The sequence below is a fragment of the Scomber scombrus genome, chromosome 13 (assembly GCF_963691925.1).
Source record: "Scomber scombrus chromosome 13, fScoSco1.1, whole genome shotgun sequence".
NCBI lineage: Eukaryota > Metazoa > Chordata > Actinopteri > Scombriformes > Scombridae > Scomber > Scomber scombrus.
Window position 1 is genome coordinate 19,508,873 of NC_084982.1, and position 26,472 is coordinate 19,535,344.

The 26,472-nt window shown below is 39.4% G+C and overlaps 3 protein-coding genes across 3 annotated transcripts; 2 read left to right on the forward strand and 1 right to left on the reverse strand.

Moving 5' to 3' along the window:
• On the reverse strand, window positions 1-20,602 carry LOC133992939 (F-box only protein 47-like). Its single transcript, XM_062431739.1, has 12 exons — window positions 20,593-20,602; window positions 19,525-19,685; window positions 6,716-6,919; window positions 4,722-4,883; window positions 4,420-4,496; window positions 4,061-4,135; window positions 3,303-3,411; window positions 2,356-2,529; window positions 1,935-2,084; window positions 1,400-1,542; window positions 415-574; window positions 1-101 (listed from the first exon to the last, which is right to left on the reverse strand). The coding sequence occupies exons 3-12, from the start codon at window positions 6,903-6,905 to the stop codon at window positions 1-3; spliced, it is 1,341 nt and encodes a 446-aa protein (XP_062287723.1). The 5' UTR covers window positions 6,906-6,919; window positions 19,525-19,685; window positions 20,593-20,602.
• Window positions 11,196-12,043, forward strand: LOC133993242 (claudin-14-like). The gene is made up of 2 exons (XM_062432134.1): window positions 11,196-11,429; window positions 11,537-12,043. The coding sequence occupies exons 1-2, from the start codon at window positions 11,196-11,198 to the stop codon at window positions 12,041-12,043; spliced, it is 741 nt and encodes a 246-aa protein (XP_062288118.1).
• LOC133992938 (high-affinity choline transporter 1-like) lies at window positions 16,663-24,940 on the forward strand. Its single transcript, XM_062431738.1, has 8 exons — window positions 16,663-16,846; window positions 17,320-17,433; window positions 18,082-18,237; window positions 18,329-18,477; window positions 19,531-19,674; window positions 20,004-20,157; window positions 22,053-22,270; window positions 24,287-24,940. The coding sequence occupies exons 1-8, from the start codon at window positions 16,663-16,665 to the stop codon at window positions 24,938-24,940; spliced, it is 1,773 nt and encodes a 590-aa protein (XP_062287722.1).
• Window positions 24,941-26,472: the final 1,532 nt, after the last annotated feature.

Genomic DNA, 26,472 nt, shown 5'->3' on the forward strand with positions numbered 1-26,472 from the left:
CTACTTGAGGAACATGTAGAGGAATTTAGTGTGGAAGCGAGCACTGGAGTCCAGGAGGATACACAAAGTCTGGAAAGTCTCCCTGTCTTCAAAATGGTTTCCTGGGAACACACAATGGTATTTATGGCTTTTTATTTCACTGTAAATGTGATTTAGAGGCACCCTGGAGGTAGACAGAGGGCTGTTTTGATCAGTGCCAAGATAGTTTACCATCTAAATTCTGTAGTTATTGTTTCTTCATACTTTCATTATTGCAATATCACAATATTGAACTGTATTATATTCCTTGATGCAAACCAATTTTCCCCATACATTCATGTTCCAGCCTGTGTAAAGATTATTTTATGGTGTCAAAACAAGACAAAAAAAGTTTATGAAATAAAATGTTCACTCCATAAAGTTTCTCAAACTTACCTGCAACAGTTATCTCAAAGAACTCCCTGGTGACCTCGGAAAACATGCTCTCCAGATGCTGGATGAAGCAGAACTTTTCAGGAGCCGTGTTGAAGACCTTACAGATCTGCTGCACTAACTTCACCGCCCAGCTCATGTGATAGCCGTCCTTCTCACACACCTGAATGAGGAATTAACAGACGTTGGCATAGTTTTAACTAATACAATTTTAAGTTAACAATAATTTTATGAGGTGTGTTAGTTCCTAGGCTCTGCTAATGTGCAGAGTGGACAACTAGCCTGACTTACTGTGCTTTTCCTGCTATGAACAAGTATAAGAACAAGGCCCTTGTTTTAAGAAACACACAATATACAATAAAAATATATATAGCATTTCATTAAATCCAGCTGGGAGAAACAATTGTACATATTGTTAATAGAAAGAAAAAAACTTTCCATTTTAAAATAAATCACTTTGCAGTTTTTGGAGGCTGACATTTGTAATTAAATAACAGAATAATGAATCACAATCAGCACCATGGACAGTGCAAGTGGCTCCTCACATCCACTCACCATGTCAACAGTAACGAGAATGATTACAAGATTTTTAGTAGTGGATCATCGATGATAACAGTAATAAAAAATGCTGCCCTCTGCCTAATGCATTCTGGTAAAGGTTTCAGTCCCGTGACACTTCACAGGAATAAGGAGACATGGAAAAAGGAATCGCAATTTTCAGGGCAAAACAAGAGGAGATGACTCATTTTATTACATGCCTCAAGCAAAGATGCACACTTTTCCTCAATCTATGTTTAATGTAACAGTAATCAACTACACAATAAATATCTTGTCTAACTGCATCAAATCCATTAAATCTACGATGGACTACGCCTGCTAATATCTTATTCTCAAATAAAAGCCTATAATGGCCCAATATACCAAACCATAATGAGGCTTCCATTACTCTATTAAACTGATGATAAAATAAAATAAATAGTATTCTCACCAGTATGATGTTGACGATGAGTCTTGAGATCTCAAGGATTCGACCGTTCAGGGCCTTGCTGGCCAGAACAGTGTAGCAGAGACTGCTGCCACACAGCACCAAGAGACGAGCCACATTCTCCACATGCCAGGGCTGAGGAATAACTGAGGATGAGGAATAAAACAACAACCAAGTCTAAAATCAGCTCAGTTAATCCACAACATTACCACATTAATTTAATATATTGAAATGTTAAAATGGGTTTATTTGTGACATAATGACATTAATCTATAAATTCTGCAATTTAAGATTCACAGGTTAGCTCGAGGCATGCTGGATAACATAATATATTGTATTCCAGTCGTTTTTCCACACAAAATAGCCATTTGGCTTGTTTGTGAGAATTATTTTATCTTAAAATGTTCTTCAGTGCTAAATCTTTAACAAAGAGATCTTCCTTACTAGATCTTATATCTTATCAAACACCTGGGCGTCTGTAATCTCTCTATATGTCTATCAGGGTGTTTTTGACATGAGAACATTTGAAAAATCATACCAATGAGCTCCTCCAAGATTGCCAGCAACGAGTCAGTGGTCCAGCCTTTGACTTCTATTTTGCTGAACAGCAGAAGCATGGCTCTGGCCAGGTCCCATAGAGCACTGTGAGGCAGTCCCCTCTCCACTAGATCCTGCCAACCGATGGTGCCTGCATGGAGGAGAGAGCCTCACTCACTCACTTACTATGTCACACTTCACCTCTTTTCTATCAAAAAACAAACAAACTGAATACCTGGAAATTTAAGCCGACATCACTACAAGTGGTTTATTTTGTCCTCATGACACAACTCGTTTCTATGGTTTGCTTCTAAATACTTAACTTGTAAGAGCCTTACATTGTAAAATTAAATCAAATTTCAAATGAATTATCAAATAATGAAATGATTGTATAATCACTGTATGTCTAAAAGTGATCTTACCCTCAGGCAGTAGGGGTCCATACAGGATGAACAGTAAGCGTGCCTGGCTGACCATCGGCCAAGGCTTCAGGAGCTGCATTAACCAGAACTGACACTCTGGCCGGTTTGGCCAGGGGTCCAAAAGAACCTGACGGCAGAAAAGACGGAGCTGCAGCTCCTGGTACCACCTCACACCTGAGGACAGACAGAGATAAAAACGTTTTGTTGTATTGTGCCTTTAAAGATTTTTACAAGGCTCTACAGTAAAAGACCCTAAGTCAGTAAGATCTCAAAAAACTTCTACACTGCAGGACAACTCCCAAAGCTTCAAACTACAAGAAGGGAATCAAGCCTGCTGGACACATCAGACCAAAAGCTCATCCTTCCGCCAGAGATCATGACAACAAATCTCAGGCCGGACCTGGTCTTGTGGTCTAACTCACAGAGGTCTCTATTCATCGTTGAGTTAACTGTGCCTTGGGAGGCTGCAGTGGCTGAAGCGTATGAATGATAAAGGTTGAAGTACACACATAGCAGCTGAAGCAGTGCAGCAGGGCTAAAGAGCACAAGTGCTCCCAGCGGAGGTGGGCTGCAGAGGTTTTGTTGCCAAACCAGCCACCATGCTTCCTGAAAGAGATGGGAGTTTGAGGACAGGGCCTATGGCAAGCCAAAAGGTCATTATCAGAGGCTGCCATGCGCAACAGCAACTGGCTTTGGCTGAACAGAAAGAACCTGATCTGGGTTGCAAGGTAAGCATCAAAGGGGGGTGGGGTGCACCTAGGGTGCCAGGAGTCACCATTAAGCCCTGCTAGAGGTGTTGTAAGCTTATCAACGAACACCAGAGAAGGAGGTTGCCTACCACAATGAAGGGAATGCTGATTATTGTAAGTAACAACAAGTCCTATGAGCTCAACTACACATAATTACTGCAGATGTAGAGAGAAAAATATTCCAAAATAAATAATCACCTGGTTTTCCAGTGATGACTGATTCAGTTTTTTGCTGCAGGTTTGTGAGGTCACACAGGAAAATGAACACTCTGTGGCACTCAAGCTCATCCCAACCTGCGATTAGCGTCTGTAGAGTAATCAACAGAACATACGTTAAAGTTTTCAATAACAGAAAACATTCATATTTCCAGGCTAAAATGTTTTTAGGCACAGCGATGAGGCAGAACGATCATTAAATGACTACGTTCTAAGAATGAAAATGTAAACTCAGATGTCAGGTCAGTTATACACCTACTGACCTCTCAAACTTGGACAATAGCTTAATTGTCACCACCTGAAATTATGTTTAAGTGATTCAGGATCATATTTTGCTGCATACAGCAGGTGTCTTATGTGAATACATATTATGAAGGTGTGATTGAGTATGCATGCAGTGTTACGCAGCTAAAATTCAGATAAAAGATAAGCTGCAAAAAAAGTAGTCCTGTATTAATTGTCCCCTGTGGGAAATGTGGCTTGCATCATGAGACAGTCTGAAGCAAACTCATCTGTCATTAAAAAGCTATTTTCTACAGTCTCCATCAGTGCTGATGATCTTCAACATGCAATTTTACTAGACTGCAACTAAGATTATCTTTTCAAGAAAGAAATTAAGTTTTAACTCCATTAACTTGTGGAATCCACAAGCAATCATTGTGTTTATCTATCCTTAGCTGTAACCAATGTCTGATTTCAGTTTCTTATGTGATTTTCAGTCTTTGTATGAGGGCTTTCACCTGAAGGAAGACTCCATAGCTGGAGAAGCCAATGCAGTCTGGTGCTGAACACTGCTCTAACATGAAGCAGGGGACCTGAAAGAGATCAATGGACAATTTCATGAGATCAATACCATGTGTCAAGGTTAATAGATATTAGGATTTAATAACATATTGTTATAGCAACCGCATTGCAATGTGCACATATAGAACAGACACATTTCTAATGTACTGTATGTCATATAATTAGGCTGATTAAATCCACCATGTTACACTATAGAAATGTTTTTCTGCTTAGTAAAAATAATAGTAATTATCTTTCCTTTAAAATATTAAATCCATCACACTGTTGTTGGTCGTCTCACCTTTCCTTTTCTTACCTGTGAAAGCTTGCTGAAGATAAACTTTAACCTGTCCTTTGTTGGTAGCAACAGGGTACATCTCTTGAACAACAAACCTTAGACATTGAACACAAAAGCACATCACCAAAAAATGTTTAAAAAACTTTCTTCACAGACTTTCTATCCCCTCAGTTGACCTATTTGCATATCCTTACTCATGTGTGGTGATTGTGTGGAGACTATCAGCAGTGACTGACACAAACCGACAGACTTTCAGTTGTAAATTCCCCATAAATACTGTGAAGAACAAAATATTCATTAGAATATACATTTCTGCTCACCCAGGTTTCTGTAGTGTTCAATAGTGGATGTCTGCTCACGGCAGGTGGACTGATGAAAGCTTTGGATGATCATTTTATTCTTCCACGACAAGGTGTTGACATAGTCCACGACACAACTTGTGATTTCCTTTGACACCATGCTGAACACACTGATCTCCTTCACTGGCACACACAAACACGTTGTCATGAACTACAAAAGTGTATGAATGAACCTTAAGATCTGAACTTAAAATTTATTTTGATTCATATTTAGCAGTAATTACGACTTGAAAGGCAAGGCTGAGGGAACAATTGCAGAAAATGTCTTAAAAGTAGATTTTAAACTGAAGAGATGGATATATTTTTTGGTACACACATGCAAAACTTTTGATTTGGTATAAGTTGTTTATGCTGTGCAAATCTTAATACCATGACTGATTTGAAATTACTTCAACTTTTGTTTTTATTGTATGGAAATTTCATCTAGTGTGTTCTCATAAATGCTCACCAAAGTATGAGTTTACAAAATTTCAGGATTCTAACAAGAACTGCAATGATTACTTGATCTGCAGGAAATTAATTGCTAACCATTTTTGATAATTGATTCATCATTTTGAGTCTTTTATCAGGAAACACTAACATTATGTTGCTTCAGCTTCATAAATGAGAATATTTTCTGATTTCTTTAGTCTTCTGTGACAGTAAACTGAATATCTTTTTGGTTGTGGACTGCTGGTCGGGACAAAACAAGACTTGTTAGGTTGCATCTTGGGATCTTTAGGAAACACCAAAAGAGATTTGTCATCATTCAGAATCACCTGTAGATTAATCAATGATGAAAATAGAAATTTGCTGCAGCCTTAATTTTAAAATCCTGGGGTATTTTTCTTATTCTATGTAATGTAGTTTAATGGGATTCAGTCAGCAAAACTCTTCACAAAATGTTTTTGATGTGTTATTTAAATATATCTGCAGGGGATTTCATTCTTGACTATTTGACTTTTACCTGTTCAAATATTCTCTACGGTTCACAGAGCTGCCTGTAAATGTTACAGCCACTTTACAGCTGAGTACCTTTCATGGGGGCAAGTTTTAGGCAGTTTTATTTAAAAATAATTACAGGCACATTTTGGTTGTGGACTGCTGGTCGGAACAAAACTAGACTAATTAAGAGTGCATCTTGGGATCTTTGGGATACAACGATGGAAATTTTCCAGCATTTTCACCAAATGGAGAAAATAACCTGTAGATTAATCGATAATGGAAATTTTTTTTATTCTATGTAATGTGGGATTCAGTCAGCAGAAGTCACACAAAATATGTGTCATTTAAATAGAATTCATCTACAGGGGATTTCAATCATGACTATCTGATTTTTACCTATTTCAATATATTTGCAGAGCTATCTGTAAATGTTACAGCTACTTTTCATGGGGGCAAGTTATGTCTCTGTTTTATCTATATATAGTTACAGACAGGGGCGATTCTAGGATCAGACCTTTAGAGGGGCTCAGCTCCTAATGAGAATTTGACATATAATGCCCTGCAAGTGTTTAACCCCCTGCTAAATTACTCATTTCACTGGATAACGTAAATTACAACAATAAATATTAATACATACAGTAGTTGAGTGGTCTACTATAATGTATAATAATAATAATGGTTCAGAATAAACAATCACAGCTTTCTTAAGCGAGGACCCGAATATACTTAATGAACTCTGAGGGAAAGACTATATATTAATGACAGAACTATCCAAAGAACATTAAAGCTGTTAAAATAAAAACCATTTGAACCTGTAGCATAAGTGTTTGTCCCATCTCTAACAGACAGGCTTGCAAAATAATTAAAGTTGTATAATACAATAATTTATTTTTAGGGGTGCTGAGATCAAATTTAGGGTCATAAAAAGGGTCTAAAATCGCCACTGGTTACAGATGAATGTGTTGAAATAAGGCACATTTTTAAGAGCATATTCAGAGTTTACTTAATAAGGCAGGCCATCCTACACTTACCGGAGAGTTTGTCCAGGATCATGTGAAACACCTCTGAGGGGAGTTTGTGGAGGAAGTGTCCACAGCACCTCACCCTGCTGCGGGTCATGATGGTTCCCACCGGCCGATGAAGAGTCCTCTTATAGCGCTGAGACTTGTGTGTCAATGTGTACCTCCCTACTTTAGTGGAGGCTGCTCTCCCCATCACCATCACCTCTGAATTAACTGGATTAAAGAAAGAGAAAGGGGGAGAGAGAGAGAGAGAGAGAGAGAGAGAGATTCCATTAAAAACTAACCTAGCTTAACCAAATTAGCTAGTTAGCCACGAACTATATTAGCAACAAAATGACAGTAAACTAAAGAATATGTATCGAAACTTATACATTTATCTAACCACAGATTTATAGACGAACGGAATACGAGCTACTGTCACAATAAAAGATTATCCTACCAGTATTGTAATTATAAAGTTATTTAAGCTAGTGCTATCAGTGAGCAGCGATAGCTCGGGTTTCTTTGATGAAGAAGGCGCGAAATCATTAAATACTAGCGCGCTGTGTTTGAGTCTCCACGGAAAATAATGGTCAGGGTTGGGGTAATGGTCAGGTAAGTGGCCATTTGTAAAAAATAATTTATGTCACTAAAAGTAAGAAAGTATTAGCATTGGATAAAAGGTAAGTAGCAAAAATAAATAAAGCAAAGGTATGTTAAAATTATTCACTGTGAAAAATATTCAATTTCTGATTTTTCTGCTCACAATTTTGGCTATTTAACTGAGTTCCCAAGTCTCTCTCCTGTGAGAGAGACTTGTGACTGTGAGACTCACGCAAATGACACACATCTCAGGTCTCACATGCGTTTTCTCAGAGTAACTTTTTTTTTTTTAGTGTGGAAGGATTTTTAAGCAAATAAAAAGGTAAGGTGTGCGTGACAAGGTTAAGACAGTAGTTTTTACGGATTGTCCATGAACGCACCGGTCATCATCTGTGTGAACCTATGGCGCGCAACAAGAAATCATTGAGATGCAGGTGGAGACATTTGGGTGGAGCTCATAAGGAATATTTTGATATTACTTATATTTGTTTATACCTAAGAGACTAAAGTGGGGAGTGACTTGGTGAGGAGCATCGATCTTCCTTACCCTGTGTTTTGAAGAAAGATATGTGTAATATCTATATTATGAGCAAAAATAAGTATGGGTTAGGGTTAGTGGTATTACTACTACTTAGTAGTACCCCCAACAGACCTCTTGCTCTTTATCCTATAGGTGGATTAAGGAGTTGACAAGATCCAGGTTGTTTTTTGTTTTTTTGCATGTGTAGAATTAAATTTTACTGCATCGTATGGCTATTGCAAACATCAGTAGTTGTAGTAGATGATTTATATTTTGGTCCTTAATAACAATTTTCCAAAAACAATCCACATAGAAATAAATAAATAACAATAAGGAATTAGATCAAAAGGAAATTGAAAATAGGAAAAATATATTCACAATTTTTAATTTCACTTTGTAACACTGCCTCAATTGAAATGTCTTCAGAAGTTTCACTCTTAATACATGTTAATACATGTCAGATTCAGTCAGAACTGGTTCACTGTTCATAAAAAGTGACTTCAACCATTTTTTAAATGTTTTCATTTTTATTTTTTTAACAGATTAAAGAGAAACATTGTTTTCTCTTTAAACATTAAAGAGAAAACATTCAGGGCTACAGCCCCTGAAGCCACCCCCTAGGTCTGCCCCGGTGTTGTTCCACCTGTTAGGCTGGGGGCAGCGCTCACCTGTGTCCTCATTTTTAGTTCACTAAGTTAGTTGACCTCACATAACTCCAATCATCGCCCCAACTGACCTCAATCAGCCAGAATGACCAAAACACTTGTTTGGGTGTTCAGGACCTTTTAAGATCTGCTAGTTTGTAGTAGAGATCATTTTCCATTCACTTGAATAGACTCAAAAGCACACAAAAAAATGACAGCCAGTATTCTACACACACCATCATAGTTGTGTTATCCTCCTGCACGGTGCCCAACAGACCAGCTATGCTCAGCTGCTAATCACAGGATTATTCAGTTTAACTAAGACTATTAAGTGTTCCACATTCAAATGGCGTCTCCCACAGGCAGACCTTGGAGAGGATCATCCCTCTCACCATAGAGCTCTTACAGAGAGCTGAATACTCCATGAGGGACCCTGGGGAAGGGCTGGGAAAATGCCCTTGTATACCAACAGGATGTCACGGTAGGTTACACTTGGGCCACAGAGGGAGAGAGAGGAGAACTGCGGAGGAGGAAGATGGTCCTAAGAAGAGTCAAGAGATAAAACTGCAGTTGTGAATGACCTCACGTGGCTTTCCGTACAGTATGTACCACACACAATCATACACACATACTCAAAATGTCAACTTAACATCAAGTACAGTTTGACTTTCAGCCTTGCATTGTTGATTGAGTGTTGTATTATTTTTCACTGATTAAATACTAATTGCAGTTAAATATTCATGTTTTTCTACCTGTTGGTTTTTAGTTTATATTAGTGCCTATACTGTACTGTCGTACAGTATAAGCACTCTTTTCATTTTACAGTCCACATTCATTCACCAACACATCCGGAGATGCACTGATTTGTAGTATTGAAAGAAAAAAAAGGGGGGAAAAACACAACCAGCGAGGACAATATCTCTTCTGTCCGTCTCTGCTTTGTAACAGCGCTCTGTCTCCGGCTCCAGTCGACATCAGACCTGTTTATCTTTCTGGATCAACAAGCTATCATGGGACTGTCACTCATGTCATAACTGACACGATGATGCTCCTGATGCTGACAGGGATAACGCTGTGGCAGATGAAGGAAGATATCTAACGCTGGCCGGTCACGTCTTGTCAGCTGAGGCAGAATCAGAGACAGAAGGTGCCGGTCAGTGCAGCATCACTGCCAATGGCCCCGTTTATCTCAAACTTCTGTTATGTCTGGACACCTTTAACCATCACTCTCTAAACCTGGAATCACCTCATTTGTGAGTATTCAAATGTGGAGTGTTTTTACTAAGTATTTACTAAGTGAAATATCCTTATTGATAGCAATACCTACAGTATGAAATACTGTAGGTATTGCAGTTTCAAACAAAGTTATGAAAGTTACAGAGTGACTGCTCTTTGGTGGGCTAATTTGGAGGCAAACAAAAGTGAAATAAGCTGCTTGTCACAGCCATTCTCTGGTTCCTGTTGCTCGTTTGTCTTGCTGTCATTGTAGTCAATCATTAAGTGAGCACAATGAGGCTTGTATCTCTGATATTTTAAGAGGCCCCAACAGTGCCAGGTCTAACACTGAACAATAATCAAGCTTTACAAACAGGATCTGTTCTCAAAGGAAGTCTCAACTATACGTTTATATAAGCACAGTTTGGTTTCTTTGCTTTAAAGTGACTGTGTTTCATTCTTGTGGCCACCAAAACATATTCTGCACTTTAGGTTTAATTATTTGTCATTTAATTAAAATACATTGAGTGAGACTTGGTTTGTCATTTTTATTAAATTGGCAGCTCATGTGTCAGGATTTTTTCTCCTAGAACATTTTGTCCAAAACATTAAGAAGGAAAGAGAAGTGGACAAAAGTAAATGCTTAACTACCCACTTGTTCTCCATGGGGGAAGGTGATCTTAAGTTGTGGCCTAGACAGTGGAGGATTTTTGTCACTGTATAGCACATATAAAACTAATGTCTGAGATTAAATCAGACATTATCTAATTTAGCAAACTATTACATCGGTCATTGCGATTTCTTATTGTCACAGTCTGTGGACCAGCCACAAGAACTGTGTCGTCAAAGTCATTCAGTCCCTCTCTCTGTAATACCCAGCAGTACTGTGAACATTTTCAAAGTTAGTGGTTTATAGCAGTACTCTAAGCTTGGGTGGTTTCTGTAAATGTTTAATTTCCTACCTCTCTCTCTCTGTTTTCCTGAGGGCTGGCAGGGAGCCTAACAAATAGACTGCTGTGGTTTGCCCTCCAGAGGAGAGCGTCAAACAGGTGAAGCTGAACACTGCTCTCATTAGTTACAGATGCAGTCACCTGCCACTCACCAGAGACTGATTCCGGAATACTGAAAGTTTCCGCAGCTTATTTTCTGCCTGCACTCCAGAGACACACGGAGGAATGACTCACAATCTGTGACTGGATGTAAGCTCAGTGGAATTTACTGTACTACTGGGGACCATGCAGATAACTGGAAAAATCCAGCCACATCATCAGCATGAAGGACTGTAGTGTTTTTTCTGAAAGTGTAACTTTTTTATGAGGTGGTTTGTAGTTGCTTTAAGTTATTCCTGTGCGTTTATTTTCCTTTTATCTCATGTTAAATCTTCTACATTATTACTGTGTTTATGGTTCCATTTTGCCAGATCAGATCCACACAGACCTGAATATACTTTATATTGTCTGCTTACATGTTTGTGTGACTTTGTACTTTGCAGTTTGTGCATCTGTCCGAGTGTCCAAGTGAGCCAATCATGGCCAGCATGGCCGTTCAGCTCCTTGGCTTTTTCTTAGGGCTGTTGGGATTTTCGGGGACTGTCATTGCAACTGTGCTCCCCCACTGGCGCAGCACAGCCTATATTGGCTCTAATATCATCATAGCCACCGCCTACATGAAAGGCCTGTGGATGGAGTGTGTATGGCACAGCACAGGCATTTACCAGTGTGAGATATACAGATCTCTTCTGGCACTGCCACGTGATCTGCAGGTAGTACACATTTTATTCAAAGTTTTGTACGTCATCATGAGTAGAGATGAAATTACTAGTAAGTCAGACTCCTGTTTAAAATGCTTGTTTTTTCTGTTCCACTTTAGGCTGCCCGTGCGCTCATGGTGCTCTCTTGTGTCACCTCAATCATGGCATTTATAGTTTCTGTGATGGGGATGAAGTGCACCCGTTTCGCCCGTGGGTCACTCATCAAGTCTCCCCTGGTGCTCAGTGGGGGGATTTGTTTTCTGTGTGCTGGCATTCTCTGCTTGGTCACCGTGTCATGGACCACCAACGATGTCATCTTGGATTTCTATGATCCCTTCCTTCCCAGCGGGATGAAGTACGAGATTGGCCTAGCTGTTTATCTCGGTTACGCCTCAGCCTGCCTCAGTCTAACCGGAGGAATGGTGTTGTGCTGGAGCAGCAGTGGTGAGAGGTCACAGAGCTCCCACCATAGGCAGAGGAATCAACCGTCCTCACCTCCCCCTGCCTTTGACAACATATACCCCTCTGCTCCTCGCTACAGGCCCCATGAGGCCCTTAAGGGCAATCATGCCCCCTCACTTTGCTCCTTATCCAGTAGTGGCTACAGACTCAATAACTATGTCTAAGACTCGTAAAAGTACTAACAAAATAACAGCAAACTCACAAGCACTGTGCATGAATCAAAAAGATACCAAAAACACCAAGCTGAATGCTTCTCCAACATATTTTTTTTATATATTTTAATGTTTATCATACTCACAAAACAAGCAGTAAAAGGAGAAATGATGAACTATGCTGTGTAAAAAGAACTGACTTGTTGACCTGCTGCTATGTGACTGAAAGACCAGAAGGTGGCAACACACCACAGCAAATAACCAGAGATGACATGAATCTGAACCCATATTCTGTGTTTCTGTGTCATGTTAATGCATTACCTATTGTCCTGTCACTTCCTTGTGGTAGCTTAACTTTCTCATTGAATTAACTCTTTCTGAAAACCAACCAATGTAAATATATCAACACTTTCAAATAAAACTGATGATATTTTGTGCCAGTTTTCAGTCTTTAAATACATTTTACCCCAACGAAAATAAAACCAGTTAATATCAGTTACTAATAATTTATACACAGATAATAAGATAAAAATACTTTTTGAATATCTTTATAAATTTGTTTTTATAGGTACATTTCTCTGTATGACAGCTCATAGTAGGAAAAAACACTAATTGATGGCAACATTACAGTTTGTATTGTTCATGTCTACTCATTGGCCTGGCATGTGAAACAGTAACGTGTGCTTTTTTCCCACTATGACAAGTCAAAATATCCACTGTGAAAAGGTCCTATTCATTCGTAGTATAAAAAGGTAATAAGTACAGTTATTGTTGACTGAAATCAACAATGAATTGTTTTGAGGAAACTCGGCTGTGCTTTAGGAGCACCTGACTTTCCAGTTGGTTTTTATTTAGAATATGTCTTGCTACTAATTTATTTTTAAACCTTATACAGAGATGTTAGTAAAGTTTGAGAAAACCACTGGGTGGCGACAAAACTCTTTTGAGTAGGCAGCCCAAAGACCCATGTTGGAGCTTCCTCTCATCCATTTAGACCATTATTTGGTGGACACCGTATATTAGAAGCTGCTTGGTGTATCCTGAATTGCTACCTTTTATAAACCGCACTTACCTAGAGTCTAAATCGTTAAAATGATTACGCTGTTTGTGACTCCTGTGAGACATTCCTCGCTGGGCTGTCTCCTCACAACTACCTGTAAGATTATGAGATGTAGTTCTGGGGCTTACTTGGAAGAAAACCTCCCAATTAGAGGTGACCTCTGTCTGGCAGCCTGTCAGCCACACAGGTACTACAAACAGGTATCTTATTTCCAGCCGTCACACTATAATATATCAACATCCTAATTTGCACCAAGGAAGGAACTAATAATGGTCTACCGAACAATACATTTCATGTCATATGAAATTAAGAAAAGGCCTATGGGAACTTAGGGCGTGAAACTCTTCTAGTAAAGTGTTTAAATACATTTTTATCAGATCAAAGTGGAGTTCCTTTAGATATAATGAGACAGAAATAGTATCATGCCCAGATACACTAAGCAGCAGCTTTATTAGGTACACCTCTGCAATTGAAGGCAATCCAATACAACAACTGCACAAATTCTACTTTTACGAAGCTTATACTTTTTCAGGTTTTGTTTACATTGTCAGAAAGGTTATGATTCTACTTTATGTTTATAATTGAGGTGGTGTACTGGAGTGCATTATATTGAAAAGTGTTCCTAATATTTTGCCCCCCTCATCTACGTTAATGAAGTGGACAAAATATTTGGAGCACCATTCAATATAATGCACCCCAGTACACCCCAAATAATGAAAATGTATAAGCTTCGTGAACATAGAATTTATGGCAGAGCTGTTGTATTGCATTAGATTGCACAGGTGTTCCTAATGACGTGGCCTGTGAGTGTAAATGCCAAATTATGATTTAGTTTAACTATGTATCGAGGACCACAGACCCAATTGTTGAAGTCTAAATGCAGGAACTGAATGAAAACGATGATGCCCTGACAGGAAAAGGTTTGTATTGTGGGTTTCTGTCTCTTCAAGTACATTTCAGCACCATGGACAGCGACGCGGTCGCTCTAAAGAAACATCTACTAACTAGACCAACGTAGTGTTTGAAGTAACACTTGATGATTACAGGTGCTGCTGCTGTGGTTGTAGAGATTGCATTTTCATTATTATTGGTTCCAGCTATGGTTTAAGGCAGCCTGTGAACAGACAATACAGATAAATGTAAAGGTAAATGTTAGTCACTCAGGGTGTAACACTTACATAGCTCAAGATGTTACCGTTTTTGTCACTGTAATTATCTTTATAATAAAAACTGCTATTGTATTTTAAAACTGAGATAAAACATCTGATTCATTTAAATACATATGTATTTGTTAACATACAATTGAAAGTGTTACCAGTGTATCAAACAAAACGGTCCTTGCTTGTCATTGCTTGTTCCGAAACTTAACTACTTCTGTTTATACGAGTTGATATGGCAGTTCTGATGTTTAAATTTGAGGGATTTGGAAATGGATTGATGCTCTTAAACGAAAAGGTGGGTCATAAAATGAAAATGTAATCGAAAGCAGGGCTTACCATCCTCAACATTACCATCGTACAGCCAGTGTTTGCGAAATAAAAGCGATGCTTTAATCGTGGAGGAGCCTGCGCAAGATCGTAAATCAGGCCTGAAATGTAACCTGGCAAAGTAAAGGTTCCATCCATTGCCAATATGATATTATGATATTGGAAAGCTTTCCCGGAGAGGTTGTGCGTCATGCCACTCTCTATTAGGTGCTATTTTCGTCCTGCCCTGGAAGACATTCATCCACCATCTACCCACCCTGACAGCACCCAATAAACCCACCACTCCCATTCATCTCCACCCCTTCACTCCCTTCCACCCGCTTCTCCTTCCTCGTTGGCTCCCCCCCCCCCCCCCCCCCCCCCCTCCTCTCTCTCTCTCTCTCTCTCTCTCCCTTTCCGACGAGCATTGGTGACTTAAAAAACAACATAAGAGAATTGTGGCTGGACGTTCAAGAGAATTACAGTGTGATACCCCTAACATCTAACCACCAGAAATCATCTTTGACACTGTTTTTAATCTTCTTTTGAGGCCCTGCTCCTGTATCTATTTGGACCTGTTTCTCCAACGGAAAGGTAAGATAATGTCAGTTCTTTTACCATTATTTTTATTAACTCATATGTGTTGACCGAATGCAACTGCATTTGACCATAGTGACAGATGTTGATTTAAAGAGAGATCAATAATTCAATACCGGCCTCCTGGAACTATGGTGTCAGCGTAACATGCAGCTGAAACCCTCGGTTTGACTCTAGTGATGCAGCACATCGGACACTAAACCCTTATGCATCTTTTTTTTAAGTCTCTTTGGTTAATGCCTCGCAGTTTCTTTTAAGGTGAGTCACATTTTGAAAGCATTGAATGACTTTTACGCACGTCGGCATTTCAGGAAACACAAGCCTATTGGTCCAGATTTGTAAATCCTATTTGGCTACACAGCAGTCTGGACACTTTTTTCTAGAATATGTAGTAAATTGACAGACTTTACGCGCACAAACTTGCACCGTCGTTTGAGTGAGTAATGAGAGTCAGACAGTAAGGCGCGCGTAAAACTGCCTTTTCTTTAAAGCTGAACAATAAAGGCAACATTAATTAATTGTGAACTCATCTCATCAACACCACCAGCTCTTATTTTATATTTTCACACTTCAAATCTTTTGATTTGATGCAGCATTGTGGAGTGCCGATTGTTTCTCTTCCTCTGCTGTGCGTCAGTTGGATATGGTGAAGTAAAGCTATAGCTTTTTTAAAAATGAGTCCAAATATCATCTTTTGTCGTTGTAGTATTGACAGTAGATCCAAAATGCCAATTTAAAAAATCTCAGCCCCACCTGATCGTTTGTCCAATAATGTATTTGTTTGTCTTTTAGTAAATGTTATTACCACCAGACAGTTTTATATTTTTTGTTATTATCTTGTAGTAGTGGTGGCAGGAACTTCATCACACCTTCGTCTGGTAATTTAATTTAACCTCTAAGAGGTTGCTAACAAAAGTTAGTATGAAAAACAGGCTTACAACTGGAAATGTGTACTAAAATGCAATACTATGGTTGTTTTCTTTAATTAAACACTGGAATTGATTAATTACATTTTCTATTTTAGTGAGTCCTCCTTTGAAAGTTGAATCAGGGAAAGCATCGGCTTGACTTTGTGTCCGTATCTGTTGGTATTACTTTGGTCAACTGGGGATATTATAATTGTCACAATTTGACATTACTGCATTACTTTGTATTAGACGATTGGAAAATTATGTGGCTACTCACTATATACCGTCAAATTAGTACAAATCTAATTTTGTACCTTTTGAGAATCTGGTTCCCTCAAATGAAATGCTTGGGTCAGTGTTAAAGTTGATGATGGGATTAATAGTTATTTTTTATGTAATTACTGTCTCTACGGTTATTGGACTGATAAAAGTGGTGTGGCACAAATAAAACCTCTGTAAAATGATTGATGTTGAGATCACTGACAAAAAAAATTAGAAATGTATTAGTTTAATTCTCTTCATGCAGTTCTCTCCATGAGTTTCCAGTCCTCTACGCTCAACAGCACCTGATCTCGGCGGGAGGACGCGGACGAAAGGAAGATGGCCATCCACGCCGAGGGTCTCGTAGCTATCGTGATCTTTTATTTGCTGATTCTTTTCGTTGGGATTTGGGCCGCGTGGAAAAACAAGAACGCCGGGGTTAGTGAAGGCGGAGACCGGAGCGAGAGCATCATGGTTGGGGGAAGAGACATCGGGTTGTTCGTGGGTGGATTCACAATGACCGGTAAGTTGAGTCGGTCAGCCACGAGTAGTCTCACCTTTTAACTCCTGTTTTCTGGGAGGTGTTCATCGTTGGTTGAGTTATTCTGTCACCTTTAGTTGTTATATGAAGTCAGAAGAAGACTGGCAACTCTATAAATCAGTCTTTTACGCGCAAATATAATTTTTTGCCACAACTTTCATTACATTACACGCGTGCGATTAAGTTGCAGCTGATGAAGCATTAACTGATGACTAGATGTCTAAAATTATGTGCTCTATAGTCTATCACCTAACTACATCAAAGCAACCTGTTGTCGGTTTAGGGTGACTCCCCGATTCAGTTTGTTCTATCACAACGGCGAAGCCATCCCAAATAGACACTTATGGCTCTTATGAATAGAATCAATGTGTTAACCATGACTAGTTAAAGTAAAACATTTAAAAAGTGTGTCCTTTTTTATAAACATCACTTGCTGTTCTTTTCTTGGTGTTCAGCCACTTGGGTGGGTGGAGGCTACATCAATGGGACAGCAGAGTATGTCTACTTGCCGGACTACGGCTTGGCTTGGGCACAGGCACCATTTGGCTACGCTCTGAGTCTGGTAGTAGGTAAGAACCAATGTCTTTATGGTACTATGAAAACATCAAGAATTATTTTGCCAAACAGTTTCTGCATAGACATTTATAGTGTAGTGCTATAAATACCTTTATAAGAATACAGTGGTTGCAGCATCAAAATACTTTACAGACCATACCAGTAGGTATGTTTTACAACATCTGCTACAAATCATTTCTTATACTTGAACATGCATTTCCTTTTTTACCTCAGTTATTGATTGCCATTCATTTTATGGTAGTATTGCAGGTATGGTGAGGAATAATCAGTCACCAAAAACATTTGCTCATGTTTGCCATTGTTACACGATTGTTGTATTGCATTGCAGTGGAGACCTTTCTAATCAATCTGCAATAGCTGTCATATTACTCAATGATAACATTACTTTGACCAATTGATAATCATTGTGTTGGATTACTCAACTGAAGCCCATTTCAAGTCGGTATTGTTTTGCATAAGACAATGAAATGAAAAAAGTGAAACAAGAAGTTCTGTGAGGTCATTATAAACTCACAACTTCAGTACCAGAGACACACTTCAAGTTATCCAATTTTACTGATCCAGGTTGGCTGCCTACACATCCCAAAATGATCTCTCACACCATCTCTCTGTCTTGCTATATAATATCTGATATCATCCAGGTGGCCTTTTCTTTGCCAAACCCATGCGTTCACGTGGATACGTCACCATGCTGGATCCCTTCCAGCAGCTGTACGGAAAAAGGATGGGGGGTCTGCTCTTCATCCCTGCACTCATGGGAGAAATATTCTGGTCTGCAGCCATTTTATCTGCCTTGGGTAGGTGATTATTTAACAGAATTGCATGTTCAAGTATATGCTTCCACTTCACTCTGATTGTGTTTACTGAATTTAATGTGTTGGCCCACAGGTGCCACTTTGAGCGTGATCGTGGACATCAACATCAACATGTCGGTGGTGATCTCAGCTCTGATAGCTATCTTCTACACTCTTGTGGGAGGTCTCTACTCTGTTGCATACACAGATGTGGTTCAACTCTTCTGTATCTTTTTGGGCTTGGTGAGTTTCACTGTGGGATCAACACCTACCTTGATCATGAATGCAGAATGATTAAAGGATATGGCTGGGAATTTTCTATATTTTTCTTATTGTCAACAAATATCATGCACAGAGCCGAACCAGCAATGAGTTAATCACACTTACAAGTATTGTGTGTGTGCCTGATATATCTTATTCCTCCATCATTGTTGCCCAAAAACTATTAAAAATATAAAAATAATCCACACCCGTGCACCTGGTGACACGTTACTTCCTCATAAAGATTTGGTCGTGGTAGTTTGTTTAGAGATGGTTTTAAAGACTAATAACTGCAATCACATTTTCAGTCTCCACAGAATAGTTCCTTGTAGGGCAGACATCACTGCACATGTTGGAGGTTTACTAGCTTGTTGTGCTATATATCACAACCTCTTGTTGGATATCTATCCTAAACATGGTTCCAAAACGTGAGGTTAAACTATGTAGAAATGCTCCCTGCAAGTCAAAAGTTCAGGCTTCATCAAGCTCTGAATGCTTCATTTGTGATATTTTTTCTTACCTTTGGGGACAAGCTGATGTCAGCTCATCCTGCCTATAGACTATTCTCTGTACCATGGCATTTGTTGCTAAGATTATTCCATGTGTTGTTCACTCTCACATTTCCAATCGGATTTTGGCTTGTAGTAGTAAAATCCTACCATTATAGTTTATTGCATGAATTGTTGACGTAGCCCCGAAAGCTGGTGGAAGTCTGCTGAGGGGCAGCTTCCAAGCAGATGTGTTCACAGGTCCACCTAAAACCTAGGTTCCTAGGAGAATCTGATCAAAATGTATGGTGGTTAAAATGCATTAATTATAATTATGCATCATATCAGAGGTGGGCCAGATTGGAGAGAACATGCAATATCTGATTTGTAGTCTACTGTATTGCTAATGTTAAATGATATCAAACAAACATTGCACCAAACTTGGATCCAATGAGTCAACAACTTTAAGAGTGAAAACATATTAATGTGTCTAAATGTGTATATAATAATAATAATATTTGTATTCTGATGCCCTTCTCACCATCAGTGGATCAGCGTGCCTTTTGCCTTGTCCAATCCTGCCGTGGCGGACATCAGTGTCTCAGCCAAGGAGGCAATCTACCAGTCACCCTGGCTGGGGAAGATTGTACCTGAAGACAAATGGCTCTGGGCGGACAACTTCTGTTTGCTGGTAAGCCAGAGCTTTCACTACAAGACAGTATATTAAAATTAATTAAATTGCATACACATTTTTATTTTACATCAAAGCCAGTTAATCTGTCAAATGTTGCAGGCTGGGCATTTATGTGAAACATTTATGGTGTGGCTACAGCAAAGGGCATTTTTCTTTGTCGTTTTTCTTTCTTTCTTTTCGAGGTGCAGGTTTCCTCTAAATGTTTCAGAACAGATTTATCACATTTGTTGTAAGAATAAGACTCTCATTGCTGTTTTAGAGGTGGTCTAGCTGACTGTTATGCACTGGTTTGGTGTCTGTATTTACTATGGTGTTTCTGTTTCTAGATGTTGGGGGGGATTCCCTGGCAGGTCTATTTTCAACGGGTTCTTTCTGCCTCTTCAGCTACCTACGCCCAGGTCCTTTCCTTCATCGCTGCCTTTGGCTGCTTGGTCATGGCTGTCCCTTCTGTCCTCATAGGAGCTATAGGGGCCTCCACAGGTAAATAAACACACACTCATATTCTTTGGGCCATCATTGGACTTAAGGTTACTGTATATTGGTGAATTCACCAAATCAGCTTTACATGGGCATTTTCGAAAAGTACAGAAACTCAAGTCTGTCACTTCAGATTTGATTATTTAATTAAATATTGTTGCATATACTAACAGCCTCTAATACAACTCCATGCTATTCAAATTAAGATCATTCAGTATGTTATTCTAAGCTTTAAGATAAATGGGGTTTTTTAATTGTTACCTCAGATCGCCCAGATAAACACAGAGCTCGGACACTGATCCATGAATTATGTGCACACACATAGACACAAACATTGATTAAACAGTCAATGAAACATCATAAGACAATCGAAACATCCAGGAATTTGATCTTTTATTTAAACAGGATAGTGTGATCAAAGGGAACACGATGACTCACTTGGTTGTTTACACCACAGTAGCCTTTTTTCAGATGTGAAAATGCAGATGCAATAGAGTGTCTGGAGGGTAAACAACAGCAGACGGATCCTGTCACGACAAGCAAAGGAGAGAGCCATCAGACCATGCAGATTTAGTGAATATTACATCTGAAGGGGAGCTAATTAATCTGGTCTGTCTGAAGCTGTTTCATGTATAACCAACACTAATCAACTGCTGCTTGTGAATATCCAGGGGAAGTGGGAGAGAAACACAGATTTTCTACCCCTGGAGGATGAAGAAATGGAAAAAAAGGGGGCTGTCCGGGGGTTTAAGATGAAAAAAGAGATGGGAGCACAGTGGTGTCCCACTGAATGGGAAGGTGGTGACAGGAATGTAGTGGAAAATGAAGGAAAGTGCAGACATTATTCACAATTCAGCTGGGAGACTTGTAGACCAACTGATTGAACACCTTCACTATGGAGTTAAACCTGCTAGTTTCTGTGATCTAATTGTTCTCTTTGAGCACCAAAATACGTGAAATCAGCAGCCAAAGTTTAATAATATGCATGGATTATTGGATAAAACACTTGCCAGCATTTTAATCTTTATTTATTTTTAAAAAATATTGCTTTTTTTAATCCCTGAAGTGTTTCCCTCTGAAGAATCATATTTAATCAGCTCAGAATGTCTCACTAGAATCACTGGCTTCCCACAGACATTAATCATTATTAATGAAATGATTATTAATCAGATTTACAATTAAAATGCAATAAGTTTACATAATCCATTATTCAACACTGATTCATATTTTATGCTTTGTTGGACCAGAGGCAGCGTATTAACCATAGCTAATATTACTTAGATGACATATTTTCAATTATCCCTCTTATCATTACTGTTGCTCGTGTTATATTTCAGCACAGACAGGGTGACACCCTTTTTGTTTCTCAGCAACTAAAACAGCTGTATTCACAGGGGCCATTATAATAAGGTGTTAAAGTCATAACCCTTTGTCTGAAAAGCCAAAGGGTCAGTGGGAAATTGTAATGTAGTTATCAGTCCACTGAAAAAGGTTGACCAGGAACATACTTTTATTAATCTCAACATAGGAACATGTGCCAAGCCTCATTATGATTAAAAACGCACAGCCTGTTCAGCTGTGGTTATGTTATGACATTGCTTCACACAAGTCAAAATTCAGAAAAATACTGGTAGATATAGTTGTACACGAAGACTAGTACTGATCAGTTTATAAAGGGAGAATTAGCCTTCGAAGTCTCTGATTTGTACAATGAAGTAGCTCTGCTCTTGATAACAAACCTGATTTGTACTCTGATGTGTTTGCAGTAAAACTGAGTTAAAGAAAGTAAACTACTCTTCAATTATGTGATGAATACAGATTTAAAAAATAATTCCACATTTCCATTTTTAAAAACGATAAAGATCATTTGTGACTGTGTTTCTCATTTCCTTTTCCAGACTGGAACCAGACTACTTATGGGTCCCTCCCGCCGAAGGATAAGGATGAATCAGACATGATCCTTCCCATAGTGCTTCAGCACCTCTGTCCGCCCTACATCTCCTTTTTTGGTCTGGGGGCGGTGTCGGCTGCCGTCATGTCATCAGCAGACTCATCAATTCTCTCAGCCAGTTCCATGTTTGCGAGGAACATCTATAACCTCGCCTTTCGGCAGTCGGTAAGAATGCAAACCGTTTTAACACAGTTTTAGCCAGTGGTTGCAAGCATCAGTCAGCCAATCGATGAATCTATTTTAGTTTCATCTCAGTGGTTTTCAAATGTGTTCAATTATTTTCTTGAGAAAAAGCAAAAAAAACACAGCACAAATTGAATCTACACTGATTGTACTTGGTCAATATACACAATCCTCATACAGTACAAGACCAAACCCCAAAACTCTAGACAACAATCAAATGAATGATAGATATGAGATGTGTAGTTTGTTTTTAGGCATGCTAGCAGTGTGGCTTCATGGATGGCAATGTGTGAATCCTGACTTTGGTGATCCCCTTGACCTTTCTGTAGAACCACTATCAAGTTGACATTTGTGGTTTTGAGTGAAATGTCTCAACAACTATTGGATGGTTTGCCATTAAACTTGGTACAAATATTCATGATCAGGTTAAATTAAATTAAATAAATTAAATTGTATACTATTGTTTATGAGCAAATACCTGCAAAACAAATCAATCAATCAATCAATCTTTATTTGTATAGCGCCAAATCACAACAAAGTTATCTCAAGGCACTTTACACATAGAGCAGGTTCTAAACCGAACTCTTCAGGTTTTAATTTTAAAGAGACCCAACATTCCCACATGAGCAAGCACTTAGCGACAATGGCAAGAAAAAACTCCCTTTTAACAGGAAGAAACCTCAGGCAGAACCAGGCTCAAAGTGGGCGGCCATCTGCCTCGACCGGTTGGGGTAGGGGGGAGAGAGAGCAAGAATAGGAGAGAGAGAGAAGCACATAGTTCATAAACATTGAAGCTAGAAGGTCCGGGACTGGAATCTGTCATCCGGACGTCTACAGCCCCAGATTGCCTGTGAGATGAGAAAGCACAGACAACTCCGGGGAAGAAGTGTAGGTTATTGAATGCATTAATAGTACATGAATGTTATTGGATATAGATGGATGGATAGAGAGAGAGAGAGGAGGAGAGAGGAGCTCAGTGCATCATGGAGGTAGGAGTCCCCCGGCAGTCTAAGCCTATAGCAGCATAAACTAGGAGCTGGCTAACTATAAGCTTTATCAAAAAGGAAAGTTTTTTTTTTTTTTAGATCTTTTTTCAGGCATAGACACCTTTATTTGATAGTTGCCAGACAGGAAACATGGGAGAGAGAGGGGGGTGTGACATGCAGTAAAGGTCCACCGGCCGGGATTCGAACCAGGGTCCACTGCGTACATGGCATGCGCTCTAACCACTCAACCACCTGCGCGCCCCAAAAAGGAAAGTTTTAAGCCTACTCTTAAACGTAGAGAGGGTGTCTGCCCTCCGGACCGAATCTGGGAGTTGGTTCCACAGGAGAGGAGCCTGATAACTGAAGGCTCTGCCTCCCATTCTACTTTTAGAGATACTAGGTACCACAAGTAGGCCTGCGTTCTGGGAGCGCAGTGTTCTGGTAGGTACATAAGGTACTATAAGCTCTTTAAGGTATGATGGAGCCTGACCATTAAGAGTTTTAAAAGTGAGGAGAAGGATTTTAAATTCTATTCTTGATTTTACGGGAAGCCAATGCAGTGAAGCTAAAATAGGAGTAATGTGATCTCTCTTTCTAGTTTTTGTCAGAACGCGTGCAGCTGCATTCTGGACCAGTTGGAGAGTCTTTAGAGACTTGTTAGGACAGCCTGATAATAATGAATTACAATAATCCAGCCTTGAAGTAACAAATGCATGGATTAGTTTTTCAGCATCATTTTGAGACAGAATATGTCTGATTTTTGAAATGTTACGCAGATGAAAATAGGCAGACCTTGAAATTTGTTTTAACAAATAACACTCATGTTAGCATGCTAATGTTAGCAAACATGCAAGGACCACAGTGTCTTAGTGCAACAATAACGAGCTGCTAGCATGGCTGTAGACTTATTCTAATTTGACCTCTCTTTTCATACTTCCCTATTCTTGTTCTTGTCTTCTATACATTTTATGCTTCCTTTTTCACTTTGCTATCCCTTTCTTCTTTCCTCTAGGCCTCAGATCGTGAGATTGTTTGGGTGATGCGCTTCACCATCTTTGTATTCGGAGCTCTCGCCACTGCGATGGCATTGTTAACAGGATCAGTGTATGGCCTGTGGTACCTGAGCTCCGACCTGGTTTATGTCATCATTTTTCCTCAACTTCTCAGTGTACTCTTTGTCAAGGGTACTAATACCTATGGCTCTGTGGCTGCCTACATCTTTGGTCTTTTGTTGCGAATTGGTGGAGGGGAACCCTACCTCAAACTCCCTCCCTTCATCTACTACCCTGGGTGGGTGAACCAGGAGAAGATCCACCACCTCACAGGGGATGTAGAGTACTTTGTCCAGCAGAGGTTCCCATTTAAAACGGTGTCCATGCTGGCATCCTTCCTGGCAAATGTGGCCTTTTCTTACCTGACAAAGTATCTATTTGAAAGCGGAACGCTGTCACACAAGTACGACTTCTTTGATGCCGTGGTGTCCAAGCACAGCAAGGAGATCATGGACAAGGCCACGCTGGTGAACAACCATGATAACATCATTCTTTCAGAGATGGCGCCTGTCAAACAGGGCCTGGGTGCATCACTTGCAGGGACCTTCATCAACACAGAAGTTCTCAGTGATAATGAGGACTCTAGTCCTGAGGCTTTTCCCAATGAAAACTAGGCAGCAAAGGCACAAAGAAAACTAGAACAAAGGAATTTGAAGAAGAAGGAATAGTCAAAGAGGCATCGACATTCTTCAGGAAACTTGCTACTGCCGCACTGGAAGCCAAATCAACAGAAGGCTGCCAAGTGATTCCACAAGTTTGTTTTATGCTAATGACATGATGCCTCCTTCTTTTTTGAGTTCCTCGCTTAGAACCAGGAAGTTGACTGTCAATCAGCTGTGTCAAGCATATCATACTCAGTCTCTTATTTTATTTTTATTTTTTATCATGACTCTGTGAGAGTTTTTTTTTTTTTTGGTAAAGTGCTGCTACAGTGATCAGAAGGACTTACAAGGGGAATCAATGAGATACTGCAAGAGGTGTACAGTATGTTAGGAAATCTACCAGAGTTTGCTGTGGGTGATGAGAATAGTGCAATATCTAACCAAGGAATTGTGTCTGTCTGCATAGCAGTGTCTGTGTTCATGTACATGCATATATGTGTACCTGCTGACAAAGAGGCGTCAAGTGAATGCTCCAGAAACTTTACCTGACTTTTAAATTTTTGTTCGCGTAGAGTAAATTCTAACTACAGCAATAATATGTTTAAGATCTATGGTGTCTACATTGCACTGAGATTGAAACAATTCATAGTCATTGTTTTTAACTTACAGAAAAGTCTTTTTTGGCTGACTTTATGTTATGTGTTCGCCAAGCTCTTACTCCTCCTATCATACTTGTAATTCCAGACACTGTATGTGTATAGAAAGCAAATATCTAATTAAAAACCAAACCCTTTGACTTTCCAAGAAGAGGGTTGACATTGGCTGTTTCAACAAAAACCCAAAATTACATTCAGTGCACGTTAATTGCTCCTACAATATCCAAATGTTGTATGTACAGTATGGTTATGGAAATAACTAAATCTGCAGTGCTGACCTTTTAAAAAATAAACATCCATTACATTCAAGCCCTTGTAAACAGGTTGACACAATGCTGATCACCACCAGTTAAATCTCACTGTAAATCTCATGTCAGGTGCAACATTCCAGTGCTGGGTGTTTGGTCATTAATTGTGTGGCTCTTCTAGACTTCCCAAATATTATTGGAGCACATGAATGGACCAAATTCTGGTTGTGAAATGAGTCATTTCAGTCATTTCACTGGGGTTTGTGTGACACTGTCTTACAGCCAAAATAGCAGGTTACGACCAGTGGTGTACTGGGCATTAGGCATACTGGGACAAATCCCAGTGGGCCGGTGGACTGTCAAAAATATATATTTTTTAGCTGGTGGACCGTTAAATCATATCTGTTTTTCCGGTCCTATCTTGTGTCATTCAGGATGTAAAAGAGCGTGCTGCATGCCTACGTCAGGCAATCACATCCGAACGGCCCACTTTACTCTTACTGCCACAAGACGGACACAAAAGTCCCGCACTCCTTTTGTAATTGATTTTTGGCCATTTGGGGGCAGCACAACAAACTGCAAACACAACACTGACCTCATAAAGTTAATATGGCAAGTAAGTTCTCAAACAGTAGCTTAT

Bases quoted from the DNA above. Each gene is read 5' to 3' on its own strand.
- LOC133992939 (XM_062431739.1), bottom strand. From the start codon at position 6,905: ATGGTGATGGGGAGAGCAGCCTCCACTAAAGTAGGGAGGTACACATTG. The intron at 4,884-6,715 runs GTAAGTGTAGGA...TGTGTGTGCCAG, and splicing joins GATCCTGGACAAACTCTCCG to TGAAGGAGATCAGTGTGTTC. The intron at 2,085-2,355 runs GTAAGATCACTT...TCCTCCATGCAG, and splicing joins TGGACCCCTACTGCCTGAGG to GCACCATCGGTTGGCAGGAT.
- LOC133993242 (XM_062432134.1), top strand. From the start codon at position 11,196: ATGGCCAGCATGGCCGTTCAGCTCCTTGGCTTTTTCTTAGGGCTGTTG. The intron at 11,430-11,536 runs GTAGTACACATT...GTTCCACTTTAG, and splicing joins CACTGCCACGTGATCTGCAG to GCTGCCCGTGCGCTCATGGT.
- LOC133992938 (XM_062431738.1), top strand. From the start codon at position 16,663: ATGGCCATCCACGCCGAGGGTCTCGTAGCTATCGTGATCTTTTATTTG. The intron at 17,434-18,081 runs GTAAGAACCAAT...GATATCATCCAG, and splicing joins CGCTCTGAGTCTGGTAGTAG to GTGGCCTTTTCTTTGCCAAA. The intron at 18,238-18,328 runs GTAGGTGATTAT...GTTGGCCCACAG, and splicing joins AGCCATTTTATCTGCCTTGG to GTGCCACTTTGAGCGTGATC.